Raw genomic sequence first — 27,270 nt, 5'->3', positions numbered from 1 at the left:
AGAAAACGTGCCCCACGTGCATTAAAAATGTCTGAGCTGTGAAAATGTGTAGTTTTCTAACACTTGTGAGGGTGAAGCAGGAGAGTAAATGACTCACAAGTGGGGACAGGAAGTAGAAAAGTCGCCTCAAAGTCGGTAAATTCTGAGTCAACCACAGCCTCAGATTATTTTTCCTCTTCCTGCAGCTCTGGATGTCTCATGAATTCATGCCAACGTTCACGCAGCTCTGCAGGAACACTGCATCTGAGCACTCGTGCCAATAAAGCCATTCGAAGGGAGTCGAGCTGACGGAGAGATTTAAACCGTTAATCTAATGAAAGTGAATCAGACCCGCGTACGAGCTGCCGTTTCCCTGGACGCTCACATCGCTCATTTACAGTAAAATGAATGCACAAAGCTCCCACAAAGCCACAGCCAGACACACAAACACTGTTTCTGGTGGGCAGATGGTTCACTCTGTGTGAGGAAGCTGATCTGATTCAGTACAGAGACTCCCCGTCACCTCCTCATCCTCCTCCCTAAATACCCTCCACGCTGAATCTTCTGCTCTCATCTCATTTCTGTTTGTTTCGTGTTTACAGAGATTTTCTGCTCATCTGTCTTTAGTTACTCTTCAGATTTCTTCTCCCTCTGTCAGCCTCTCTAATGGGGATGTGCACTGGAAAAAAATCAAAGGCTTACCAAGTATATTTGTCTCATTTCTAGTCAAAATATCTGCACAACTGCCTAACAAGTACCATTTCAGCCAGATATAGGGACTTGTTTGAAGACAATACATCTTGAATATCTTGTTAAATGAAAAAGTCTTGAAAACAAATTGTTTTGAGTCACATATCATATGAAACAAGCTTTGTTTGACATTTGAAGAGGTTTTTAAGCTAATTTAAAGATCACTTTTATCTAAAAAGTCCTAAATATCACATTTTATTTCAAGAAAAATCTTGACAAGCCGATTTTCACTAGTTCCATTGGCAGATTTTTTTGCTTATTTCAAGCAAAAACGTTTTGTATTTGTTGTTTTTTTACTTATTTTTGGAGGGGCATTTTTTCCAGTGTGGGATTATGTGTTTCACACTCGGGGAGGTTCACTAAGATACTAGATATTTTAATGTTGTAGAATGCTTTTTGTCAAGTTTTTAGGCAGCAAATGAAGTCAAGACATCACTTGAAAACCCAAGGAGGAGACAGTTCTCCTCAGCTTTAAAATGCAAAGTAAACCCCAGAAACAAGCTGGACCTTTAGAGATCAATCAACTGCTAACCCTGCTTTAACTTCCTGTTTTGGAAACAACAGAATAAGATGAAAACGCTCTGATAGAAGTACAAAATATATGAATTTCACACTTTAAGATGTAAATCTTTTTCACTTTTCTTTGAAATAATCAGAGAAAAGAATCTGACAATTGAAGTAAATGCTAATTGGATCCTAAATGAACGTATGTGGGGTTCGTGTGAGACACAACACAGACTGTCTGGATAATTCTCTGCTTACCGTGTTCTAAAAAATCTGTGTTTTTAAAAAAAAAATTAAAAAATAAGCCAAAAACATCAACAGTCCAACAGTTTAAACTGCAAAGTAAACCCCAGAAACAAGCTGGACCTTTAGAGATCGATAAAGCAGGGTTTGCTGTTCCTGCACATGCACTGGGGCAGAAAGATGTGGTGATAATGGCTAAAGACCAAAAAGACTTTCACACACAAACACCAGAGAATTTAATCTGGACTTTCTCTGCAGCTGTCAGGAAATACTCCAGAGTGGGACCAGGAGGAGAGTCTGGATCTTTTTACAGCAGCCTGTTAGATGAGGCTATATTATTGATATCAGTCCCACATGTGGCAGGTAAAAGTAGTGGTGCAGACGTTTGTGCTCTCCCATGCAGCCCCTCCAGAACACGTCAACAGCAGACAAAGAGATGCTTCACAACAACAATCAACAAATTCAAATATCAAAAACACAACAACAAAATCCACTAATTAACACCCAGACTGCACGAATAAGCTCTTTGGAAGCTTCTGCAGAGTCCACGGATCTCAGATGTAACGGCTGGAAAGTCTGCTTTAGTGTTCAGTCCGACCCACTCACAGGTTCTGGGCAGAGGATCTCAACGACCTGCAGACTGACGTAAAAACATCACCAAGATCCTAAACTGAAGCCTGAACTTTACGGGGAGCCAGCGTAAATGATTAGGTCTAAAGATGACTCACTGAGGCTGATGTACAGTGAGTTACAACGGTCCAATTCGTGAGGAAACAAAGGCATGAATCATCATTTCCATCGATGAAGACTGTTTATATGAACCTGGATAAAATGTATGTCACGTCCATGGGGTTTTCCCCATGTTTTGAGTTCTTAGTTTTGTGTTTTATCATGTTTCAGTTTATTTCATGTCTTAGTTTTCTAGCTCATGTTTAGTTTTAGTTTTCTAGTCCAGAGCTGTGTTCGAAACCGCATACTTCTCCTACTACTTCTCCGAAATGTTGGGTATGCATCATGAGGTTACTACTCATACTCAAACTACCCAAGATGCAACGTAACGTGACGTCGCCGATCGTCATTTCCTGTCAAAACGGCAGTTTCAAGCTAGCTACAACGAGGGTAGGTTCACTTCCTGTTTTCAAAACAAAAGCACCAATTGTATGGTAATGGCTTTCCCTATGATAAAAGGCAACGGGTATTTTATTTTGTGAAAATAACCGGAAGTGCGTTGCTCACTGCAGCTAGCTTTAGTAGCGCCAAATTCGTGGGAACAAAATTGTAAACAGCCGGTATTTTGTCAGGTGTTCAACACGTTGGGGATCTAAACGACTACTTTCTCACCTGAAAATGTTTCAAATGTTGCTAAAGTTTACAGAGTTTAGAGCTTAAGCTAAATCAGCTTCAGGCCGGCTGATTTCGGCTCGGGCAGGAGCGAAATGCATTGTGGGTAAACGCTCTGCATACTGTCTGATCGATGAGTATGCAGTATGTAGTATGGAAGTATGCAGTTTGCAAATATGAAGTATGTAGTATGTAGTATGCGGTTTCGAACACAGCCCAGGTCTTGTATTTAGTTTTGCCATTGTCTTCCCCACATTTTCTGTTTGCTCATTAGTTTCACTGTTTTCATTGTCCCCAGCTGCACCCATTCACAATCACCCAGTTCACTATTTAGTTTCCATGCTCCCCTTTCAGTTTGTGATTTCTTTCCCCGATTTCATTCCCTTGCCACGCCACAACGTAAGCTAAGTGCTTTTTCTATGTCATGTCAAGTCTTTTGTTTTGTTTTGTCCCAGTTAAATTCATGTCTTTATCCCATAGTTTAGTATTTTTATCCGACCTAGCTGCGCTTTTTGTTTTGTCTTAAAGTTGTAAATAAACCAAGTTTGTCCTGCCAACCTACCAAAATCTGACAATGTGTCACCTATATTTCTGACTTTTGATTGAACCGGTGATGATAAAGAAACAAGATTGTTGTTCAGTGAAAGATAATTAGCATCCATCAAGCTGTTAATGGCATCAATACTGTGTGGAAGGACAGAATGGAGATAAGGAAATGTACAATTAGATGTCATCTGCGTATCAATGAAGAAGTGGTAGCATAAACGGGTCCAAATGTCTTTGTAAACCCCATAAAGCATCAGTTCCCAAACTGTTATATTGTAACATCAGCATCTGACTGACAGTATGAGGCCAACTAAGTGTCAATGCCAACTTGGAGACTTTTCCTCCTGAACTCAAAGAAAAGCCTGATTTCCTCAGACAAAAATAAAACCAAAATCTCATCCATTTTGAGACAAACAGTTGTGATTTATAGCTGATAACTGACCCAAAGAGGAATTCTTCATGTCAATCTGAGCACCAACCGCCTGAAAAAATAGAGCGTCTTCAAAGAAAAAAACAAGTCAGAACAACGGGTCAAAGGTCCCATCCAGAAACATAAAATCACACACACACTCGGTCACATGCTGATTGCGCTGGGTCACATGTTGTCCTCCTGATACCCCTGAAACACACACACACACACACACACACACACACACAGCTCACTCAACAGATCAGTGTCAGCGCTTCGCCTCAAAGCAAACACACAGTGTGTGTGAGGAGGAATTCACAACTTTCCCTGAAGGAAAACTGCAAATATCACAGTCAAACAGAAGGAAAAGTGCTGCAGAGTTGTAGCACCATAAAGTCAAAGCAAACCGCTCCTGCAGTCCTGATCCAGCCCTCGCTGCTCTATGACTTCCTTCTTATCTTTTAAAGTCTTGAGCAGCAGTTCTACAGACTTTCTGAAGGCCTTTTTCTCTGTTTTTCTCTGGACATTGGCTGCTTCTTCACTGGTCTTGTCCCAGTATCCCAGTATACATGCACAGCAGCAGCATCCAGTGACCGTCTGAAGTCTGTCTGAGGCTGCGATTCATTTAAGCTTGTTTTATTTCTTATTTGATCACCTTAACACTCGGATTTCAATTTTATTTGTTTTATTTATTTGGAATTTATTTAACTTCTGTCTTTGTTCATTTGTTATTCCTTATTTGATTTATTTATCGCTTCAAAACTATTTTATTTTTGACTCCACCGTTCATTTCTTTGATTTCCTTTGTTTTATTCCTGTGTTCCTGTGTTTTATTTCCTTTTAGAAGTCTGTTTTAATTACAGATGTATTTACTTGTGTTATTTCAGTTCAGTTCAGATCTGTCTGTATTTAAAGCAACATTAAAACATTTTTAGACATTTTGAAATCCAGGTTAAATACATTTCTTTTCTCATGTGTCTATGCATGAAATCTGCACGATATCTTTTAATTAATCTGGACTGTTGCTTGTTTTTAAATGAATTTAAATTATTTTACTTGTTTCTCTTTATATTCTTTTAATGCTTCTTACACTCCCTGCTGCGATGCTTTTATTTTATGTAAAGCACTTTGAATTGTTTTGTACATGAAATGTGCTATACAAATAAATTTGAATTGAAAACAAGTTTAAATGAATGCAGTTTCAAATCTAAGCAGAAAAATGTATTCATTTCACATTCTATTTGATTATTTTAGCAGCATTTATACTTGTTCTTATGTGGAGTTTCAGTCTTCCACAGTTATGGTTGGAAACAGGAGCCCCTGAACACCACAGGGAATTATTTCTTACAACTCCACCCTCTGACAGTTACTTTTAACAGTCTGTGCAGTAACTGACTAAACTAATCGATGAGTTATTATGTGCACCCACCCACACACACCCACACAAGAATGTAAATAGCGTTTCTATCCCAGTAATTACTCTCCTGCTTTCAATCTGTGTGTTTTTCTATTCTTAATTTGACCTTTTTTTTCTGTAAATCTGAATATTTGGGAATCGAGACACGTTTTCTTCTGTTGACGTTCTGGATGTCTGGTTCGGATTCACGCCCCGTTTGGATGGAAGGTTCAGGGTCACACGTGCACACTCACGTGCACACACTGGCCGTCAGGTGGACGAAGCAGCAGCGGATAAACACCTGAAGCCTCGAGCAGCTGACAGACCAACACACACACGGCACGAAACATCCGATACCTGCAGAGGTGTTTCCTCAGCTCTCAGTTTCACTCACATCACAGCTGATCCCAGCTATAACCCCTTTCAGTGCATTTTTTTCTTTAAACTTACTTTTATTTGACGTATTCATGCGGTTTCTTTAGTGGAAATATAAGTAAAGGGGATTCCAGGGTCCAGGGATTTGTTCTTTTGTTTCTAATCTGCTCACACCAACAACACAAACCCACGTTTCTGCCTCCTTTAAGCTTCAGAAAATGTGTTTAAAACACATTCAGGGGCTCAGAAATGTAAATTTAAAAGAGAACGGAGCCCAGCAGTTTGCTTCTTTGTTGGGTGTGAGTGCACAAAGACGACGACCGAAACTCTGAGGAGAGTCCTTGAGACGGAGTGCAACCCGACCTGCGGGAGCGCTCATCAAATATTCATCAGCTCCTTTTCACGGCGTCTTCCACCCTCCAGGAAACACACCAACCCAAACACCACTGTTTACAATACACACCTCCGCCAGACACTTTATCTCATTATGCGCCACAACGGGAGATAAAGTCATCATTTACATGAAATTATTTGCAGAAGTCAAAGTTTCAAACTCTGATTTGTTCATAGATGAGGTCGGATAAATGCCTTTTGTGGCCAAATCGCCCAGAAATAACTGTGGCTAAAAGCTAGTTCATAATGTAAATGTTCCTCTTTTAAAAGAGTATTATTTTAAAGGTGAATTTTTTCAACTTTTCAGAGAGATTTTTCAGTAGTTTTCGCCAGGTCTGACTCAACTCTCAACCTTTAAAACAGCCGTGGCTGAAACAAAGTGCTGTACATGAATAACAACACGAAATATAAGGCATAAAACATAAGAACAAGAATAAACAATAACAATATTAATACAATAAAAACAATAACAGAAACAGAGTCTCATGCTGGGTTAAAAGCCAGGGAATAAAAATGGGTTTTAAGACAGGTGCTGCTCACATTTCATCCTGATAGTCTGTTTGATTGTTGCCTGTCAGAACAGAGCAGGTTAGCGTTGGTCCTACATGGAAAAGCAGAGCTGAGGCATCCCTGCTCGCCACCTACACCTTCACGTGTTTCCACCGGCATTAAGTCACAGATCACATGTTAGTTCAAGCGTTAACTGGCTTTAAAGTTGTGAACGTGACTGAACTGCTGAGTTGGAAGGAACAAAAGGACGGGGCAATTGACTTTATATGATCGGAGTTGTACTTAGTACCGCACACACGCGCCGGCGGGGCTGGCTCGCAGCTGAAAGCCGCCCACAGGGCAGCAGTTACAGCTCGTACCATGACGACCGCCAGCAGAAGGGTGCGTCTGTTCGTTAAATGGGGGGTGATGTTTGGGGCTATCCAAGGCCACCCGAGGCCAGGGCAGCAGTCCAGGTTTCACACACTCTCAGAAAATAAAGTGCAGAAGTGTACCTTTAGGGGTACGATGGCTTGTCACTGGGGCAGTACCCTCAGAAGGTATAGGTTTGTACCTTACAGAGACCAATCTTGTACCTCTGGTGGCAATTTTGTACCCTTATACTGAAGTAGCCTAACACAGACTGTCTATTGTTCCCCTGCATGTAGAAAAAAAGGTACATATAGGTACCTTTTACCACTTAAGTACATACATGTACCTTTTGGACCCTCAAAAAGATACATATATGTACCTTTAGGTCCAATAATTAACCCTTGGGGGGTACATTAGTATAGATTGTACCTCAGGGGACAAAAAAGGACTCGTACTGTACCCCTGTTTCTGAGAGTGTGCTCACACACACTGTGGAGACTCCTGCTGGTTTCCTGCTTGAACCTGAATGTTTTCTACGACACTCTTTAGTTTAACTTTGATTCTTTCATCTCGTCCTCACTCTGGCATGAGTGAGTCCATCACTCCTGACCAACGATCTGCAGCAACTGTTCAAAGATCCGCTCACTAAACCTTACCGGTCGGTGTGTGTTACACGGATGAGTGTGATCTAAGAGCCTGGTTCAGCCACTAAAGGACGGACAGATGGAGGGATGACTTCAGTTTTTACCAAAAGGGCAAAATTCCTCCGTCACAACAAGCCCACTTTGACTTGTTTTTGTAAAAGATAACCGATTATAACCACCGTTTACAGTAGGAACCCAGTTTTCTGCAGCTGACCGGCTGACTCATCATTAGAATATTAGTCTTCATCTTCATCAAAAATATGTTTAAATGTAAATGTAAATGCATTTCATTACAGCCCTTTACAAACAATTCTTACGATGTACCAAAGTGCTTTAAAGCAGGTAATAAATAAAGAGAAGAATAAGTAAAAACAATAAAAGAACAGTGAAAGCAATAAAATACAACAAAATCGAATAAGATGAAATAAGATAAAACTGTCATCATACTACTGGGCATTAAAAGCAATCCTAAATAAGTAGTTTAATTAGTTTAATCAGTAATATGAGGCAGAAACAGGTGGTTCCTGCTGGATGACCATCTACCATCAATCTTCTGCACAACAACAATGATCAAAGACCAGAAGCTTTTTAAGGAAGTGGTCTTAAATAAGATAAGATAATAAGAAATCAGGGGCAGCTCATCCATCTAAGCAGATGAAGCAGTTCTAAACAAAAAAATAAATAAATAAATCGACTAAGAGCTAAAAACAACTCACAGGGAATCAATCCGAATGTTTCTGCTCCTGATTGTTCAGATAAAGTCACGGTGATGTATTTATACAACTCAAAGTAACACGTTTCAGCAGGTTTTTCTTTAAAATAACACAGATACAGGCTGCATAATGGAATGGCACTACACTACACTGTGTGCTGCAGGCTCTGTTGGACCAGTTTCAGAGAAGCTTCCTCAGATAATAAGACCCGTTTATTATTTCTAAGAGCACAGCAGACGTCAGCCCTGGCAGCAGAACTGAGGAGGAGCAGCCACCCGTCCTACAGACGCTAAAATCCATCAATCTCGTCTGTTTTTGTCTGCTAATTAAAGCGAAGCCCAGAAATTCCTCCCATTCAGAGAGATTACAGAGATGAACATCAGATTTTAAAAAGATCTTCGCCGTCAGTAAACATCAACGTGATCTTTGAGTCGTTGCGTTCTCTGAACTGTGAGGAGATTTGTCTCTGCAGCACCAGCTCAGTCTCATGATTTAAATCTGAACGTGTCAGAGGCATCACCAACACGACTAAAACTACACTGTAGTGATGCAGCAGCTAACGATTATTTAGCTAATTGTTTATGTTTAATCGATTATTCCAACAATTAATCAACTAAGGAATACTTTAAAGAGAAAAATGACATTATGAAGCAGCTTTTAGGCACAGTTATTGCTGGGTTATATGTCCAAAAAACGTATTTATCTACAAACATTCCTCGTCCTGGTATTGATAACAGGTGTTCGCTTCCTAGCTAACATCCAGCTGTGTTAACATCTGTTAGCTTCTCTCCTACCGTCTCTGCTTTCATAAACTGTATTTTAATGCAGCTGAAATCCTAACAAAGCCTCTTATTTCCGTTGTTATCGTCTGTTATCAGACAACACAGTGACTCAGAATAACAGCAGCAAACACGACACCTTAACCAGCAGTTTATCTGATTTTACAAATACAGCATGGGCTGATAAAATGAGCTGTTTTTATTCTGGTTGGACTTTGGTGTGACTCAGAATATTACTTCACATTAACAGCTTACAGGCTGAAGCTGCTCTGATGGGCAGAGGCACATTAAGTACCATATGATGGTGTGCTCATGCTAGCGGCATAGTTCTGGTGACATTTCAACAGGAAGTAGCATCCGACACAATAAACACAAGTTGATTTTTGGAAAAAGTGTCTCTGCCTCAGCTTCTCTGTTAGCTTCTCTGTTAGGTTCCTTCTGTTCTCTGTTAGCTTCTCTGTTAGCTTCCTTCTATTCTCTGTTAGGTTCCTTCTGTTCTCTGTTAGCTTCTCTGTTAGCTTCCTTCTATTCTCTGTTAGGTTCCTTCTGTTCTCTGTTAGCTTCTCTGTTAGCTTCCTTCTATTCTCTGTTAGCTTCTCTGTTAGCTTCCTTCTGTTCTCTGTTAGCTTCTCTGTTAGCTTCCTTCTATTCTCTGTTAGCTTCTCTGTTAGCTTCTCTGTTAGCTTCCTTCTATTCTCTGTTAGCTTCTCTGTTAGCTTCCATCTGTTCTCTGCTAGCTTCTCTGTTAGCTTCCTTCTATTCTCTGCTAGCTTCTCTGTTAGCTTCTCTGTTAGCTTCCATCTATTCTCTGTTAGCTTCTCTGTTAGCTTCCTTCTGTTCTCTGCTAGCTTCTCTGTTAGCTTCTCTGTTAACTTCCTTCTGTTCTCTGTTAGCTTCTCTGTAAGCTTCCTTCTGTTCTCTGCTAGCATCTCTGTTAGCTTCCTTCTGTTCTCTGTTAGCTTCTCTGTTAACTTCCTTCTGTTCTCTGTTAGCTTCCTTCTCAGCTAACAAGCTGACTGATTTCCATTAAAATGCTAACGTGAAATGTGAACTAGCTGCTTTCTGCTGAGATGCTGTAGCATTGACGTTGTGCTAAGCTAACTCGCTTTCACAATGGACACACTGTACAGTATTTTCCTTCCAAATGCTCCCAAACTTTAGACATTTTTCCTATTTTTCTCTCATTTTGCTCCTTGTTGTTTTCTCCAATTTCTTCCATCAAATCAAGCTGTAACAAACGCAGCACGTGCGCACATTTTTGGCGGGGATTAAACAAAGCATCGAACAATATCATCATGAGGAAGTAAAAGACCTAACGGGTCATTATGAGCTGATGTTTGATGCTTTTTATCTACAGATTTAACACAGATTGAGATTAACTTGATGTTAAGAAATAAAAGTAACTTTTAAATTATTCTGATTTGTGTTTGTTGATCCATCGGACTGGAATTACACACACAGCCATGAACAGTGTGACTGACACCTCAAACTGCAGCTTCACAAAGTTAATCCGAAGCTCCCGTTACACTCACACAGACTCTCAGCTTCCATCTTATTGACCAAACTGTCAAAGATCCTCCCTCGTTACCACACTGAGCCCAGGAGAGAGGAAGAGGAGGAGGACAAGAGAGAAAACCTGAGACGGAAACAAGGAAAGAGAAGAAAACCAGTAGAGCAGCGGGATTAATGAAGGAGAAAAGAAAAGAAAGGAGAGGAAAGTAAGAGGGGAAGACAGGACGATGGACAAAAAGAGATGAAGAGAAAGTTTAGGAGACAGAAACCAGAGAAAGAAAGGCTGAATAAATGTGTTCAAACACCACGAACTGGAATAAAGAACAAACGTAAGAAGCCTTCCCCTCATCTTTGCCTTCTCCTTCTTCTTCTCTGGTTTCCTGACCTCCAACAGCAGCCCAGCAGCTCTTCAGAAACAGGTTCACAGTCACGTGACGCTGGTCAACAGAAGAGGACGCTCCATTCGTCCATCAAACGAGCTGAAAGGGGTTTGTACCCTCACCGGGCTGTTAACACACCCTCCCTTCCTTCAACACGAGACACAGAGCAGCTCAGCTCAACAACAGGCTGCATTTGGCCATCAACATGGCTTTAAACAGCTGTTTAAATATGTATTTCATTTATTTTTCACCACATGCGACTCACCATCTGGGGTCTATGTTTGCAGTGAGCCCAAAGTAGGAGACATTAACGCTGCGATCTCATATATTTGTGTCTTTATCGGGGTTCAACATCAGCTTGGCTTCCATTAGAATCTGTTCTGTATCATCACTCTGAGGGAATATAATTTCAGAAACTTTTTCTTATTCTATGTCATTCGTCACAAGTTTAATTTCTGGTGATATGTGTGATATATTTTATAAACACACACATAAAAAATGGCCTAAAACAGAACAACCGAACAGACTTGATGGATCAGTTCTCAGCAACAGAAGAAAAACAGCAGAGAGAAGAATAAAATCAAGTTAATCACAGCTAAGTAATGCCAGGCAGGATGTGCATGTGTGTGTGTGTGTGTGTGTGTGTGTGTGCATGTGTGTGTGACAGCAGGACAAGGCCAAGCGTGTTCACTTCCAGACTGAAAGAGGCCGATCTGTCATCTACTCGCTATGAACCAGTAAATCAATCTGCATGTGTGTGTGTGTGTGTGTGTGTTGAGGTGGGTGTGTGTGCACGTGTGTGTGCACGTCCACTGTACACACACACCTGCAGCAGCTCTAAATGAAAAGTCTAGTAGGCATAATTTAAACGTAACTAAAAATCAAAATGTTTCATATTAAAGAAAATAAAACAGTGAAATGTCCCTTTAATCCAAACAGAGGGGACAAACCGAGTCAGCCAATCAGAGGGCTGGATTAATGGGCGTGGACATGACACCTTCCTGTCAACATGACATCACCTCTGCAGTCTCAGAGGGATGAATAAATCAAACGCACCTTCTTTCTGCAGCTCCTCTGACTGAACTAATTTATCCTGAGTGGCCCACGCACACGTGCACGCACACACGTGCACAAACACACACACGTGCACACGCTTGGGCTGGTGAGCCGCCATCTCTTTGTGAATCAATCTCCGCTCTGCTGCAGAAACACGACTTTGTCCGGAAAGGATGGAAAAGGGCATAATGGGATTGAGCGCACACCAAACACCGTGCATGCGTGTGCGTGTGTGCACGTGTGTGTGCACATGCATGCACCACATCAGGGAGTGTGATGAGTCACAGCGATGTCCTGTGAACTCTGACTCTAATCCCAGGTTTCAACATCACAACAGACAAAAAATGAGCTTCAGCTTCCTGCTGAACTCTGCTTGTAGTACTCTGTGTAGTACTCTGTGTAGTACTCTGTGTAGTACCCTGTGTAGTACTCTGTGTAGTACTCTGTGTAGTACTCTGTAGTATAAAAGTGAATTGAATTTTATACAGTTTTCTACTGAGTTTTTTTCTGTGAAAACAGATTTCTGAAACATGTTTCTGTGCTGCCGGAAGGACTTCTGCCGGTGTAACTGTTATGCTATAATGCGTAACCACGGCAACGTGTTATGTTATGATGAGTAATTACGGCAACGGGAAAGTTGTAAACCTGTCGGAGCAGCTAACTGAGCTTTTTCGAAGCCCGAGTAAAGACTGGAATAAGACCCCAATTTCAAGATGAGTTGAAGAGGAGACATCCAGGATGCAGAGCGGGAACAAAACGGAAGAAAAAAGGAGGAGGAAGTTTAAAGCATTTCTTCCTTTGATCATCACTGGAAATGTGAGATCGCTGGTGGATAAAATGGACGAGCTTGGAGCCCTGATGAGGACCCAGCAGGAATATCAGGAAGAGAAATGGAGAGTTCACCTGAGTTACCTGCTGACGCTGTGTGTGACATCATCAGCTAAAAAACACACCTTCCTCTCTGCTACACTTCAGCTTTCTCCATGTTTGTCGGCTGATTTACATTTTATTTTGTTATCTATCCGTAACAACATCTGATCTTTTATAATAATTAGTACTGCAGTGACATCATTTCCCTTCAAGGATTATTGAAATGAATTTAATTGAATTAATTAAAGACGAGGTTCTCAGAGGGAGGTGTAAAGGCTGTAAATCTTTCTGATCATCATTATTAAAAGATGGTGGTCGGGCTAAAAATACATCACAGAGTTAATCCAGGGTGTCTCTTCATGATCTGTGACACCAGGTGTGCTGGCAGAGCAGCAGTGAATGTTGGAGCGTGTTCATGTCAAAATAACCACAGAAACACGAGGACACTGCAGAGTATCCCACTGGCTGACTTCACCTGCAGCGGTTTTAATGTCGCCGCTGATCGGATTATAACAAAATGCCCCAAAACAGGAGAAACTTCTCTCTTTGTGCTCGACTGTTGAGTGATTTAAAATCATTTTAATTACAGATTCACCAGCAGAATGCAGAATACTGCAGCTCAAAACATACATTTACTCCACCTGCCGTGCTGCGTGACAAAGAAAAGCATCAAATCGTCACGTTTCCGAGGCTGGAAACAGCAAATATTCAGGTTGTGGACCAAACCATTTGTTTACAGAGTGTCCCGAAATATGGAATTCTGCTTTTACTTCCTGCGATCCTGTGTGTGTGTTAATCATCTTACTGGTCACACATTCAGAGTTAGTTTGAAACGGCTTCATCTTCTTATCAGCTGAGTTTTGTTTTTACAGATACTGATGCGAAGCCACATTCAGAAGATGGAATCCTCTCAGTTAACCTGCCGTGTGCTTTCCTGAATGACTCGCCGGGTTTAATCTTAATAAGAGCAGCTTGTGATGATTTTTCTTGATTAACAAACTAATAAATGACCAGAAGGAGGTGGAAATAAAGCATCAAACCGAGCTGAGTGGACAGAGAGTAAAACAAACGTGGAACTTAATGTACAAATGTCTTTGTTTTCAGCCAGAAAACGGCGTCGGATTGTGGATGAAGCTACAAGTTTCAGAGCAAACAGCAGTAAACAGGTAAGAGAGGTCGAGGCTGAGCAGGTCTGAACCCGTCTGTCTTCGGATCAAAGTCAGAAAACAGCTGCGGTTAAGCACATTCAGGGGATAACAACACTTCATTTCAGTGGGCCCGTCTGTCACACCTTTAATTCACCAACAAACCATCATTTCAAATGTTTGTGTTCAGTCTGACTGAAAGGAAACAGAGAGAATAAACACCTCAAACCGAAGCTCGGCAGCTCAACGTGACAGCCGTCATGTAACAAAGTTTCAGGTCATTTCAGAGTGAGTTTCACTCACATTTATGTCTGAATCAGACGGAAGACGAGTGTCGGAGGATGGAGGCTGACAGAGCCGGACGTCCTGAATCAGGAAAACTTCTAAACTAAATCTAAACTCCATCATCAGGACGGGTGGTGTTAAGCCTCACCGGTCCAAATATCATCTCTCTGAGGCCACATTTACACATAGCCGGGTATTTAGAGAAACGAATATTTCCCCCCCTCCGTTTTCAATAATAACATCGTGCACACAACATTGTTTTCAAGAAACTTGTCATTTACATCAACCCGCATAAATACGCCGTCAAGCACCATAATAACTATGCCAAACCTATTGGCGGCAGTATAGGGAAAGGAATAAAGCCATGCAAGCCAATCAAAATCCTCAGAATCGACACCAACAAATAACACGAAAGGTACTTCCTGTACCCTTCAAAACCTTTCAAAACAGCAATGGCGCGAGGTTCGTTTGTGTGGACCGACAGCGAGGTGGAGTTACGCCTTAAAGTAGCGTTAGACTACAAGGCAAGTAAAGCCCAAGACAACGTCGACTGGGAATCGACTGGGAATCGACTGGGAATCGACTGGGAATTAGTAGAACTTTAACATCATCCATGGTAATCCTGATCAGTAGCCAAACAAACTGTAAACATAAGGCGCTCGCATGACGTTAAGCATTTTCTGGCGCACAATGTGACGTTTAAGAACCTAAAACGCCGTTTCTCCCAGTTGACACGGCAACACATAACCGGCGTTATCAGAAATCTCCACTTTGGCCGGAGGTTTTAGAAATAATTGTTTTCTGTGATAAAAACGGGGGTTTGGTGTAAATGAGAGGCCAAACCGCAGGAAAATATCTGCGTCTTCCTATCGTGTAAACGGGGCCTGAGAGACACCTGGGTGTCATCACTGATGGACAGTTCTGCTCCTCTGACCATGCTGCGACTGTCTCTCAGTCATCTCACACCAGAGTGTCTGACTGAACCGAAGCTGAGATGGTGTTAAATGTGAGAGAACAGACCACAATCTCTGTTAGAAACTACATCATCAATCAAAAATATATGCATTAATTCTGGATAGCTGCCCTCATGCATGGGACAAAATCAAGGCAGCATGGGAAGGACAGGTTGGAGAAATAATACCAGAAGACACCTGGAAGAGTACCATACAGCGTATACACACATCTTCTTTCTGTATCAGACGTGGCTTGATTCAGTTCAGGTTGCATCGTTCTAATGACAGACTGTCTGAATTATACCCTAATGTTGCACCAAACTGTCCTAGATGTCAATATTCTCCTGTTTCCTTGGGACACGTGTTTTGGTCGTGTCCATCATTGTATGGCTTCTGGTCCTCAGTCTTCCAATCACTCTCAGCAATACCTGGCAAAACACTGCAGCCTGACCCTTTGATAGCTCTCTTTGGTGGGGTTAGTGACAAGCTAGAGTTGTCCCGCCTCCACAAAAATGCAGTTGCCTTTGCATCGTTGCATGCCCGTCGTCTGATACTGTTGAACTGGAAGGGGAGGAACCCTCCTGCCTATGTTCATTGGATTAGAGAGGTGATGTTGGGATTGGCTCTGGAAAAAATTAGGTATACAGTACACGGGTTAGAGGACAAATATAACAGAACCTGGTCACAGTTCATAACTCGTATCAAGAGCCTGCCTCCTTGTTTTTATTCATGAGTGTATTTATTTTCCTTTCTTTCTCTTTGACTGCTCTTTGACTGTCTTCTCGATGCCCATATTCCCACTGTTGGGACTTTTGTCTTTTTTTTTTTATGCCAGAATGTCGGTGTTATGACCATAATGATCAACATAGACTGGTTTGAGTCTTTTCTGTCTATGTCCGTTTTTGTATTTGTGTATATTTGCTTTCTTCTTTTGGTGCTCTGTTTGCACGTTTGATACGTGAGTGTGTTTGTGTTTGTGGATGTGGATGGGGTGGGGGGGGGCGGGTTCACAACTTTTGTAAGAAATGCTTAACTAATGATGTCAATGTTTTCAATATGGAAAAATGATAAATAAAGTTGTACAAAAATCATCAGGATGAGAGTGTCCCTACAAAGGCTGAGGGAAAACAAAAGGAGCGCCAACACATCTGGAAAGCTCTTCAAAACTGGAAATTGGTTCAAAAATCTACAAAGAAATTTGGACCAAACAAGAAGCTAAGAAGAACAGATGCAAAGATGCTGTAAGGAAGGATCTTTCTCCAAACAATTCAAACCCAAAGAACACCCTCAGGCAGAGGCTGCTTCACCCAAAGGACCAAACACAGGTGCTGTATATAATGGACCTTTAGACAGGAGAGACCAACACAGGAGAGACTCAGCAGTTACATTACATTACATTACATTACGGTCATTTTTCAGACGCTTTTATCCAAAGCGACTTACAATAAGTGCGTTCCACATCGGTAGGCAAGAGAACTTCAGGTCACAAGAAATCATAAGTGCATTTCCTTCCAAAACCAAACAGCTAAGAGCATAACTAGTGCTGGAGTAAGTGCGGTTAGTTAGGTACCGAGACAAATGGGAAGACAATTCAGAAAAGAAAGACAATTAAGGAAACTAATAAGTGCGTAAGGAGCTGGGACGAAACAGGTGATGTCCTAAGAGGATCTGGGTAGTGTTTCCTGAACACCTCCATCTGAAGGAGAAGGGACACTCAGAGAAGCATCTACGTTAAACTGAGGAGGAGGAAACCAGAGGAGGTGGTCTCTGGCATCACCTACTCTCCTCCAGGAGGTTTCACAGCCATTCGCCCCTTGGATCATGTGACCAAAGCAGACGGGTGAAGTGTGAACGGCCTATAAGCTGATACTGGTTCAGATGAGAGGTGAAACGTCGTCAGGAATCAAGAAGAAGAAGTCCAGCTGACTTCTTCAGCTCTTTGTGCACCGACAGACTGTTAGAAGTAAATCTAAAAACCCACAGACTCACACATACAGACGACCAGCTGAAGCTTTCACGGGTCCCAGATACACTCAGCGGGTTATGATCTCGGCCAAAAGCACTTGTGATAACAAATGTGATCAAAATCATTATAATTAAAAGCTTTTTGACTGATTAATCTTAGTTTTTGTGGGTTTTTTCACTTTATTTTTTTCCTGGCTATTTAATTAAACTCAGAATAAGAGGTGAAGTACTTAACCAGCAGGGTTAAGCTCTTTCCATCAACCTTTTAGAAAGCAACCCTTTAATTAAAGGTTAATTCAAATCTTAACCGGCCCATTTATTCACTTTAAATACATCTGCTGATCGGCGTTCTGATATTTTACCCGGTTTTGTCTCCGCTGAATTAAGTAAATATGAACTAAAAACGGCCCAAATCACCACCACGTCAACTTGTTTTTCAGTTTTCAGACACAGGTTTACTGTCATTTACTGCTGAGTCACTGTAGGAGAAAAGCAGAAGTTATGAAAGAAGAAAAGAGAAGGAAGAAGATATTTCGTCACATTTCCATCTGTCAGACGGCTCAGCACCACTTTGAATGAGTTTCTTGTCTTTTGCATGGAGCTGATAGGATAAACGGATGATTATCAGCACGGCCGACCGGATTCTTCCTGCATGAATATCATTTTACAGTCAGTCTGATTTCTCTAAAGCGACTAAAATTCCCTCCTTCCACTTAACTCCACCCCTCCAGTGAGGGCTGTGTTTAAAACCAGGTGCCCCCCTAACTGTTTGAACTGATCCCACAACAGAACTTGATTCCCACCCCTCTCACCCTGCAGCGTCCCAAACAAAGCGCCCCCTCTCTGCTCTGATGCTCCATCCGTCATCTGGTCCACAACAGCTGCAACCCCCCCCCCCCCCCCCCCAGCCTCCCGCTGTGAGGTGAATCATGAAGCAAGCGCTCCTCACACAGGAAAAAAAAAAATTCTGTCACAGATTCACAAGCCTCCACCTTCCAAAACCAAGCACTCCCGTGGCCCCCCGGGGGGCTGCAGCTGACAGCGGCGCTCCGGAGTGTAAACACCCACACGTTATCACTGCCTCATCCAAAACAGCTCAACACCCCCCCTCCCGGGCTTGTAAAGCAAGCGCTCCCTTGGTCCAGAGGCACATCACATGTTAACATCCACTCGTCAGGCAGGGAGTTCAACAAAGGACAAAACCACTCACCAACACCCCCACCCCCCCTCAGGAGCTGCACAAACAGCAGCATCACCTCCCCTCAGCTCTGTTTCAGACAGTAAACCAAGCGCCCCCTAATCCTGTTCGGTGTCACAAACCAATGAAAGTTCTTTTAACCAAAAAACAAGCGCTCCAAAATCAAACCCACCACATTTTACTAACTCCTCCCACCCAGTGTGACCCCAAACAAAAACAAGCGCTCCTATGATTACCTTCTGAGAAGTTTTTCTGACACGCAGCCAAAACTACATCTGTAAACCAAGCGCCCCCTGATCCCGTTCGGTGTCACAAACCAATGAAAGTCTGAACTTCTGAGAATGCAATGTTTCTTTCAACCAAAAAAACAAGCGCTCCGAAATCAAACCCACCACATGTGACTGACTCCTCCCACCCAGACTGACCCCAACACAAAACAAGCGCTCCTTTGATTGCCTTCTGAGATGCTACGTTTTGACCCCTCCATCTCAACTCCACAGCAGCACGGGGACCAACTTAGTTCCATCGATGGCGGCGAGCCTCAGGGGCCGCCAACAGGCCCACAGCATGACACTACCGCCACCGTGTTCCACAGCTGCCCTTTCTCCAGACTCCTCATTTTAAACCAAACAGTTCAGTTTTGGACCACAAAGCATCCGTTCCAACAGTCTGACTGCTCATAAAAGAGCTTCACCTACTTTTGCCTCACAGATATTAGAAAATGTAAATATTTAAACGAGCACAAGAAACTTTTCTCACAGTTTTAGGCCTCGTTCAGAGACCTGATGATGTTTCACACTGGAAAAAAATCTAAATCTTACCTAGTATAGTTGTCTCATTGAGTATCTCATTACACTTAATATAAGACACAACTGCCTAACAAGCACCATTTCAGCCAGATATAGGGACTTGTTTTAATACAATACATCTTGAATATCTTGTTAAGTGAAAAAGTCTTGAAAACATCTTGTTTTGAGTCATATTTCACATGAAACAAGCTTTTTTTTTCATTTGAAGAGGTTTTTAAGCTAATTTCAAGATCACTTTTAACTCAAAAGTCCTAAATATCACATCTTATTTCAAGAAATCTTGACAAGCCGATTTTCACTAGTTCCATTGGCAGATTTATTTTGTTTATTTCAAGCAAAAACTTGTATTTGTTGTTTTTTTACTTATTTTTGGAGGGGCATTTTTTCCAGTGCAGGTCATGTTTACACAGAGATACAGAATATTCTCCAGACTTTACAAACTTTATTTCACCTCCACAGAGCTGGGCAGAACATGGAATTTTTTTCATTTGTATTGATATTTTTCAATCAACACTGTTGGCATTAATGCCGTCCGCTGCTGTGTTAGATAACCTGTTTCCTGTGTAAAGCGCTGACAGTTTGGGCCTCCTCTTCCTCCTCTTTGTCAGCAACCCGGTGAGTTACAGGTTCACTTCCAATTTCTGCTGATTGTTGGCAAACTTAGCGACTCTGTCAGCATATTTCTTATGCAAAGTGAATTAAGTTAAATGGAGCGAAATGTTGGACAAACTGGCTGCTTTCAGGGTGAATTCACACAGTCAGTTAAACTATCATGATGTAAAAGTACAAAGAAAGAACTGACTGAGAATCTTTTTCACTGAAACTGAAAACGGGGGACTTCATGATGGGTTCAAGGCACAAGTTGTGAATTCTGACACCCGTATTGTTTAGTACTTAGTGATGCATTGAAGTATAATGTATCTTGTAAACTTAAATATTATGGCTGGGCAACGATTAAACTTTTTAATCTAATTAATCATGATTTCCCTGATTAATCACGATTAATCGCATTTGTACGCAAAATCCAAAAATGAATCCAAACGTAGTGTATAGCTTTTAGCATTTAGCTTTATTTTAAATGTGCTGCCATATGAATGAAAGTGCCATAACATTTGTTGTGCAAACACACTTTTAACATCAGCATCTTTCTGTAGTTTTTATGTAGAAGCCTCGCTCCACTGTCTGTTTCCTTGAATGACTTGCTGCTATCAGTTGTGTGTTTTGCCTTTAAGTGATATTTTAGACTGGAACTACTACGGTGAGAAGACAATTCAACTTGGCAGTGTTTACAGATGACTTTGGTTCTGTCGACTCCGCCGTCTGGAAGAACTTTAAAATGAAAATGACCGAGTAAAAGTTCCGTACCCTTCTCCATGTTTGGTGGATCCGCCGATTACTTTCTTTTCCGGTTCCACAGCAGACAGCAACAGACTTTTACAAAATAAAAGCCTGTGAGCGACAGACTTTTACAATAATAAAATAAATAATAAATCAGGGGGGGTCCGTGGCGTAGTGGGTTGAGCAGGCGCCCCATGTACAAGAGGCTATAGTCCTCGCTGCAGCTGGCCCCGTGCTGCATGTTGTTCCCCCTCTCTCTGGTCCCTGCTTCCTGTCTCTATTGAAGGCACAAAAGCCCCCCAAAACAGTTTTTTTGTAAAGAAATTTGTAATTTTGAAAAAAAATAATACCTGCGTTAATGCGCAATAAAATATTTATCGGCGTTAAATAAATAACGAGTTAACTCGCCCAGCTCTACTTAAATGACAATTTTTCTTAATTGAAATAAGTTTATACATCATTTTTACAATATAAATGATACTTTTGTTACTCAAAGCAGGAAACCTATAATAGTAAATATTTTAGTCCCTGTCACCAAGCATTAGGAACAGCAAGAACAGCAGAAAATACAAACGGACGACACCGTGCAGAGGTGGAATTCTCTGTAGTTCAGCAGAAGAAATTGTTGTCCTAACAGGAAATAAACCTGGAGGGGGGAAAACAACAGCTGCGGTGGACGTCAACAAGTGTTTTCAGACACTGCCGGCTTGAAATTTCTCCATTTTCTCACACAGTGACAAACAAAATAACCTCTGATTACGCTGCTGCGTAAAAACAGGAGGCAGGAGCATCGAATCTTGTGACTTTTGGAACAAAAATATCCAACAACGAGGCCTCTCTCTGCTTCGCACGGTTCATTTGAGCTGCTGCACATGCTCAGTGGCGTCGCTGTGGACTGCGTTCAGACAGCCCGACACGCTTCAAACTTCCTCTCTGAGAGACCATCGCTCGTGTAAATATGGCCGACGTCACAGAGCAGATGTTGTCTGCAGCTTGTGAGGATGCTGCGAGATTTCATCAGAGCAGAGCAGCACTTAAGGAAAAGTTTCAACGAGTCGCTTTTCAGTCAAACTGAACCGTGTGAGTCACAGAAGGGACAGTAAGTCTGAACCCAGAGAAAAACAGAAAGGGAAACAGATGTAAAGTGAGTCCTTTCTGGACATCACAAACCAAGCGCTCCCCTGGAGGAAGCTTCACGTGCACAGCAACAAAATCAAACCAACCTCCTCATCTCACCTGACCTGTGAACCAACCCCACCAGCCTCAGACTGACCCTCATCCATCAAACCAAGCGCTCCTTCTGTCCCCTCCTCTTCTCCATCCACCAACCAAACTTCTTCTTGCACCCAAACCGAGCGCTCCCCTTTAAACTCAAAGTGCGTGCATCACATCCATGTGCACGCTCCTTCCCCAAAGAGAGTCCCTTCTCCATCTCCACCCTGAGTCATGCATCTTAAACTACACATCGTTTCTTTTGTTCTAAAGAACAGGATCGGCTATAATCAAATCAAACCCACCCCTCCCCTCTCAGCAGGTGTGCCCTGCATCTCAAACCAAGCTCCCCCCCCCCTGATCACAGAAACATTTGTTTCATGAAAAATTCAAAATGTGGAAGCAACAAAAATGAAGAATCCAATCTGCTTCCTTCCCTCCTCAGCTGCAGTGCATCACAAATCAAACGCACTCCACATTACCTCACTGCTGGATCCATCTTCCTCCTCCTCCTCATCATCACCACCGTCTGAGCCCTGTGATGCGCCACAAACCAAGCGCTCCCTGGTCCTCCCTCACACCTTCAGCATCATGTGTGAGTCTTAATTCTGGTCCTGTGGACCCCCCTCACCCCCACCCTCCACACGCAGGCGGACAGTGATACTTCACAAATCAAGCGCCCCCCCCCCCCCCCCCCCCCCAGCCCTACACCAACAATCAGGCGCTTTTTTTTTTTTTTCCTGCAACATCCAAAATACTACAGAAGCACGAGCTCTCAGTGACGACCACCCACCTGACAGACTGAAACCCCCCCCATGTACACACAAACATAGTCCCGCACACAGCAGCCTCACACCGGGACGCACCGGGACGCACCGGGACGCACCGGGACGCACCGGGCGCGGGGCTTACCTCTGGAGCTGCTGAAGGCGGTGTACCAGGACAGGGAGACCAGCCCGCACAGCCCGAACAACAAGACCGTCAGGAATGAGACATTTCGGAGCCTCATCTCCGGATCCCCGGGAGCATGTCCGCACCGAGAGGGGGGAGGAGAGGGGGCCGGGGAGAGGGGGGTGGGGGGGCGGATGGATGGACGGATAGATGCGGGAGGCAGGTAGACGGAGAGAGAGTCAGAGAGGCGCTCAGAGACGGCGCGTCGGGCGGAGCTGTGGCCGTGAGAGCGGCAGCAGCCAGACTGAAGGAGGCTGGGCGGGAGCTGCGATATGAGGCAGGGGGGAGGAGACAACCAGGTGGAGAGACATAGGAAGACCGGAGAAGAGAGAGGAGGGGTGGGCAGGCTGGTTTAAATACAACACAAGGAATTCAATGATTACACAACACAGAGGTGGAAGCACCTTACAGATATTAAAGGTCCAAACATCACCTGCTGGAGCTTTAAACACTTTAAACTCTACAAATAAGGATGAATTAACTCTGGCTAAAATAAATCAAAATTAAGTTGTTTGGTGTTGAATCAAATTGACTCCCAATCTCATTTTATATCCTTAATTCCTCACTTCAAATTGCTTTAACTCAGAGATTAGAGCTATAAGCAGGGAAGTGTTATAGTGAAGCAATCTGCTGAAAAGCCACAAAAAACTAACGTGAATCAGTAACTGATTTAAAGTGAATAAACTAGTTCTAGTCCTGGTTAGTGTCACCAGGAGGGGGCAGTATAAGCATGTAATTGGGTAGAGGAAGAAGGAAAACAATAACTGTGGTGGACATCCACAAGGGGAAAATGAAGTGAGTTATTTTTCAGGAATTACTTTCATCTCTGGGAATATCTGAGATGTTATTGTCAGTCAGTTTATTGTTGGTCTCAGACCAGAAACAGCTGGTGAGTCACTTCATCTTAATCTTTGCAGGACAGATGAGATCTATCCCCCCCCCCCCCCCCCATGGTGAGGGGCTCCTCTGTGAAACAGACAAAAAAGAAATCGCCTGAAGATAACACACTTTGCGCGCATCTGTGGAAGTTTTCATTATTTTCTTCCATTTTCATTCGTCCAAATCCGAAAATTCAGAAAAACTGAAACAGAAAAAACTTAATTACACTTCAAGCGTTGCTCTAGTGAACTTTCCGGTGTAGCTTGCTCAAGCTTTATAAAAGGAAACTGAACAGGTGAAGAAACAAGAGCGTCTTCCCTGAAATGTGCTCATGTGGTGTTTGTTCAGGCTGGCATGTGCAAACAATAATCATTTGTAAGGAATATGCGACATCTAGTGGTGGATTTTATGACTGTTTCAGCTTGTTGCCTCAGTGTGAATATAGATCTTTATTTGTCATAAAAGTACATCCATCCATTTTTTATTAGGGCTGGGCGAGTTAACTTGTTAATTATTTAACGTCGATAAATCATTTATTGCGCATTAATGCATTTTTTTTTGGGGGGGGGGCTTTTGTGCCTTTAATGGATAGGAAAGTTCAGAGAGACAGGAAGCAGGGAGCAGAGAGAGGGGGAACAACATGCAGCAAGGGGCCGTCCGATGCGGGACTTGAACCGGGGCCATCTGCACCAAGGACTATAATCTCTGTACATGGGGCGCCTGCTCAACCCACTACGCCACAGACCACCCCTGTTTTATTATTTATTTTATTTTGTAAAAGTCTCTTACTCACAGGCTTTTATTTTGTAAAAGTCTGCTGCTGTCTGCTGTGGAACAGGAAAAGAAAGTAATCGGCGGATCCACCAAACATGGAGAAGGGTACGGAACTTTTACTCGGCCATTTTCATTTTAAAGTTCTTCCAGACGGCGGAGTCGACAGAACCAAAGTCATCTGTAAACACTGCCAAGTTGAATTGTCTTCTCAGCGTAGTAGTTCCAGTGTAAAATATCACTTAAAGGCAAAACACACAACTGATAGCAGCAAGTCATTCAAGGAAACAGACAGTGGAGCGAGGCTTCTACATAAAAACTACAGAAAGATGCTGATGTTAAAAGTGTGTTTGCACAACAAATGTTATGGCACTTTCATTCATATGGCAGCACATTTAAAATAAAACTAAATGCTAAAAGCTATACACTACTTTTGGATTCATTTTGGGATTTTCCGTACAAATGCGATTAATCGTGATTAATCAGGGAAATCACGTGATTAATTAGATTAAACATTTTAATCGTTGCCCAGCCTTAGTTTTTATACCTGCTTAATCCAATTTAGAGTCACTGAATAACATAACATGCATGTTTTCGTGTGTGTGTGTGTGTGGGGGGGGGGGGGGGTGCCTGGTGCCAAAAAAGAGATAAAAAAAATCAAGAATAAAGTGGATCTAAATTAAGATATAGATAATGGGCAGCTTATAGGAATCGATTGAAATACCACACAACTCCATTACACAGGCACTCATAACTTTAAATGACACCGCGCAGTCACTCTAAAAGGATGTTCCTGCAGGTTTTTGGTTTGTTAAGTGCAGCGATGGCATTGAAACTGTTTGCTTTTGCTTTTAGTGAATCTAAAACAGTTCAAACAGACAATGTCTGGGCTGAGATGGATTCTGGAGAATGTTCTGGGCTTTCTTTATCATTCGGGTGTTGTAATGTTCTTCCACCCTGAGCTGTTCCATTCAGCTGTCGGCTGCAGCAAGATACTCTGATTCTTCTTTTTCACTTCTTCTTATTCCTATTCTTAATTCAGTTCATTTACGTAGCGCCAACTCACCACAAATGTCATCTCAAGGCACTTCGGTAATTCCGTCCAATTCAAGCCAGTTAGAGTCAAATTTATTGTAATCATAATCCAATCAAATGCAATGAATTAAATTCGAAATATAAAAGGAAATGTGCTCATGTGGTGTTTGTTCAGGCTGGCATGTGCAACCAATAATCATTTGTAAGGAATATGCGACCTCTAGTGGTCGATTTTATGACTGTTTCGGCTCTTTACCTCAATGTGAATATAGAATAGATCTTTATTTGTCATACAAGTACAATGCAAAGACAATAAAAATCATTACCACATCACATATCACAACTCCCACCCAAAAAAGGAAGGATAAAGTGGATCTGAAAGCAATAAAATGAGTAAAATGAACAAGATAAAATAAGCATATGCATAGTTAGAAGCTCACGAATCAATTGAAATACCACACAACTCCATTACACAGGCACTCATAACTTTAAATGACAGTCATTCTAAAAGGATGTTCAGGTTTTTGGTTTGTTAAGTGCAGCGACGGCATTGAAACTGTTTGCTTTTGCTTTTAGTGAATCTAAAACAATTCAAACAGACAATGTCTGGGCTGAGATGGATCCTGGAGAATGTTCTGGGTTGTTCCGATGGCTGAATGTCCATTTTCTTCCTCCTGAAATCAAAGATAGATAATAAGCAGCTTGTAAAATCCAAAGGGAAGAATCAAATGTGTTACAAGATAGTAGAAGAGGTTGGGAAACTGCTTCAAGTTACTAACCTTCTGTGTTTAATTCCTCAGGAATATGTCAAAAATCAAGAATGTTTTACAGGTAAAATCTAAAGTACAGAAGCTATAGGGTGGCACATGCTTTCAACTTCAGAGGTTGTGAGATCAAACCTCATAACTCAGTTAATTTTCACGGCCAACGCTGAAAATGCAGATTGAAAATCCCTCCGAAAACATCTGCCAGTGTGAAGGGGACTTGGTGGCCTGGTGGGTTTCACAGAGGCCGTAACTTGGCAGTGGAGCAGCAGCTGGTTTGTGTCAGTTATCCATCCATCCATCCATCCATCCATTGTCTATACCGCTGAATCTGTCGGTCGGGTCGCGGGGGGGCTGGAGCCTATCCCAGCGGTCAATGGGCGAGAGGCGGGGTACACCCTGGACAGGCCGCCAGTCCATCACAAAATCATGAATATGACCAGGAAAAAAAGTGAAGATGAAAGTGAAAAGCAATGGCAAAACTTAACTAAACATGGACTTAAACTAAGACATGAGTAAGCATGATAAAAAAAAACCCCACAAAACCAAAACAATGGGGAAAACCCCATGAACGTGACTGTAGTGGCTATTCGTCCCCCAGCCAGCATGTCCACGTGGGGCCCATACGGTTTAAATTTGGGCTGCAGATAAGGGTCCCAAGTGGGTTTGTCCGCAGTTTCCACGGTGGCCCCACCTGTGTTTGCCCATAAGGGTTTCAAAGTGTAACTTTAAGGGTTAGGGGTTAGGGTTACCCTAACCCTTAAATTATTCCAAAGGCAATACAGATAAACACATCACATTAAGTAAAATGTTCACATTCAAATTGGCTAAATGCAAAGTCCAACTAAAGCCACACAGCAACTTGAAACCCTTATGGGCAAACACAGGTGGGGCCACCGTGGAAACTGCGGACAAACCCATTTGGGACCCTTATCTGCAGCCCAAACTTAAACCTTATGGGCCCCACATGGACATGCTGGCTAATCAAAACTAAAGAAATGTCAAAACCATAATAAACTAAATGAAATCAAACGGCCACTGAGACATGTGAATTTACGCAGGTAAATTGAGTCGGGCAAAAAAAAATTAAGGTTTCTTTAGGTTTATTTCTCCAACCACAAGCAAACAAACAAAGAACAATGGCCTGGTAAAAAAAACTATTAGCCCTCCCAGGTGCCTGCTCATCTAAGTAAACTCTCCCAGTGCGCCCCAGC

The 27,270-nt window shown here is 42.3% G+C and overlaps 1 protein-coding gene across 1 annotated transcript in view; it reads right to left on the bottom strand.

The window, feature by feature from the left end:
* Positions 1 to 22,836, bottom strand: part of LOC142398019 (alpha-1,3-mannosyl-glycoprotein 4-beta-N-acetylglucosaminyltransferase B) — a 131,518-nt gene extending 108,682 nt beyond the window's left edge. The window contains exon 1 of the mRNA XM_075481959.1: positions 22,569 to 22,836. Coding sequence (XP_075338074.1) covers positions 22,569 to 22,665 — 97 coding nt within the window. The 5' untranslated portion in view covers positions 22,666 to 22,836. The remainder of the gene's footprint in view (positions 1 to 22,568) is intronic.
* Positions 22,837 to 27,270: the final 4,434 nt, after the last annotated feature.

This window comes from Odontesthes bonariensis, chromosome 13, assembly GCF_027942865.1.
Source record: "Odontesthes bonariensis isolate fOdoBon6 chromosome 13, fOdoBon6.hap1, whole genome shotgun sequence".
Classification (NCBI taxonomy): Eukaryota; Metazoa; Chordata; class Actinopteri; order Atheriniformes; family Atherinopsidae; genus Odontesthes; species Odontesthes bonariensis.
Note: the sequence above shows the minus strand (reverse complement) of the source record. Positions and strands in the feature narration are given on the sequence as shown.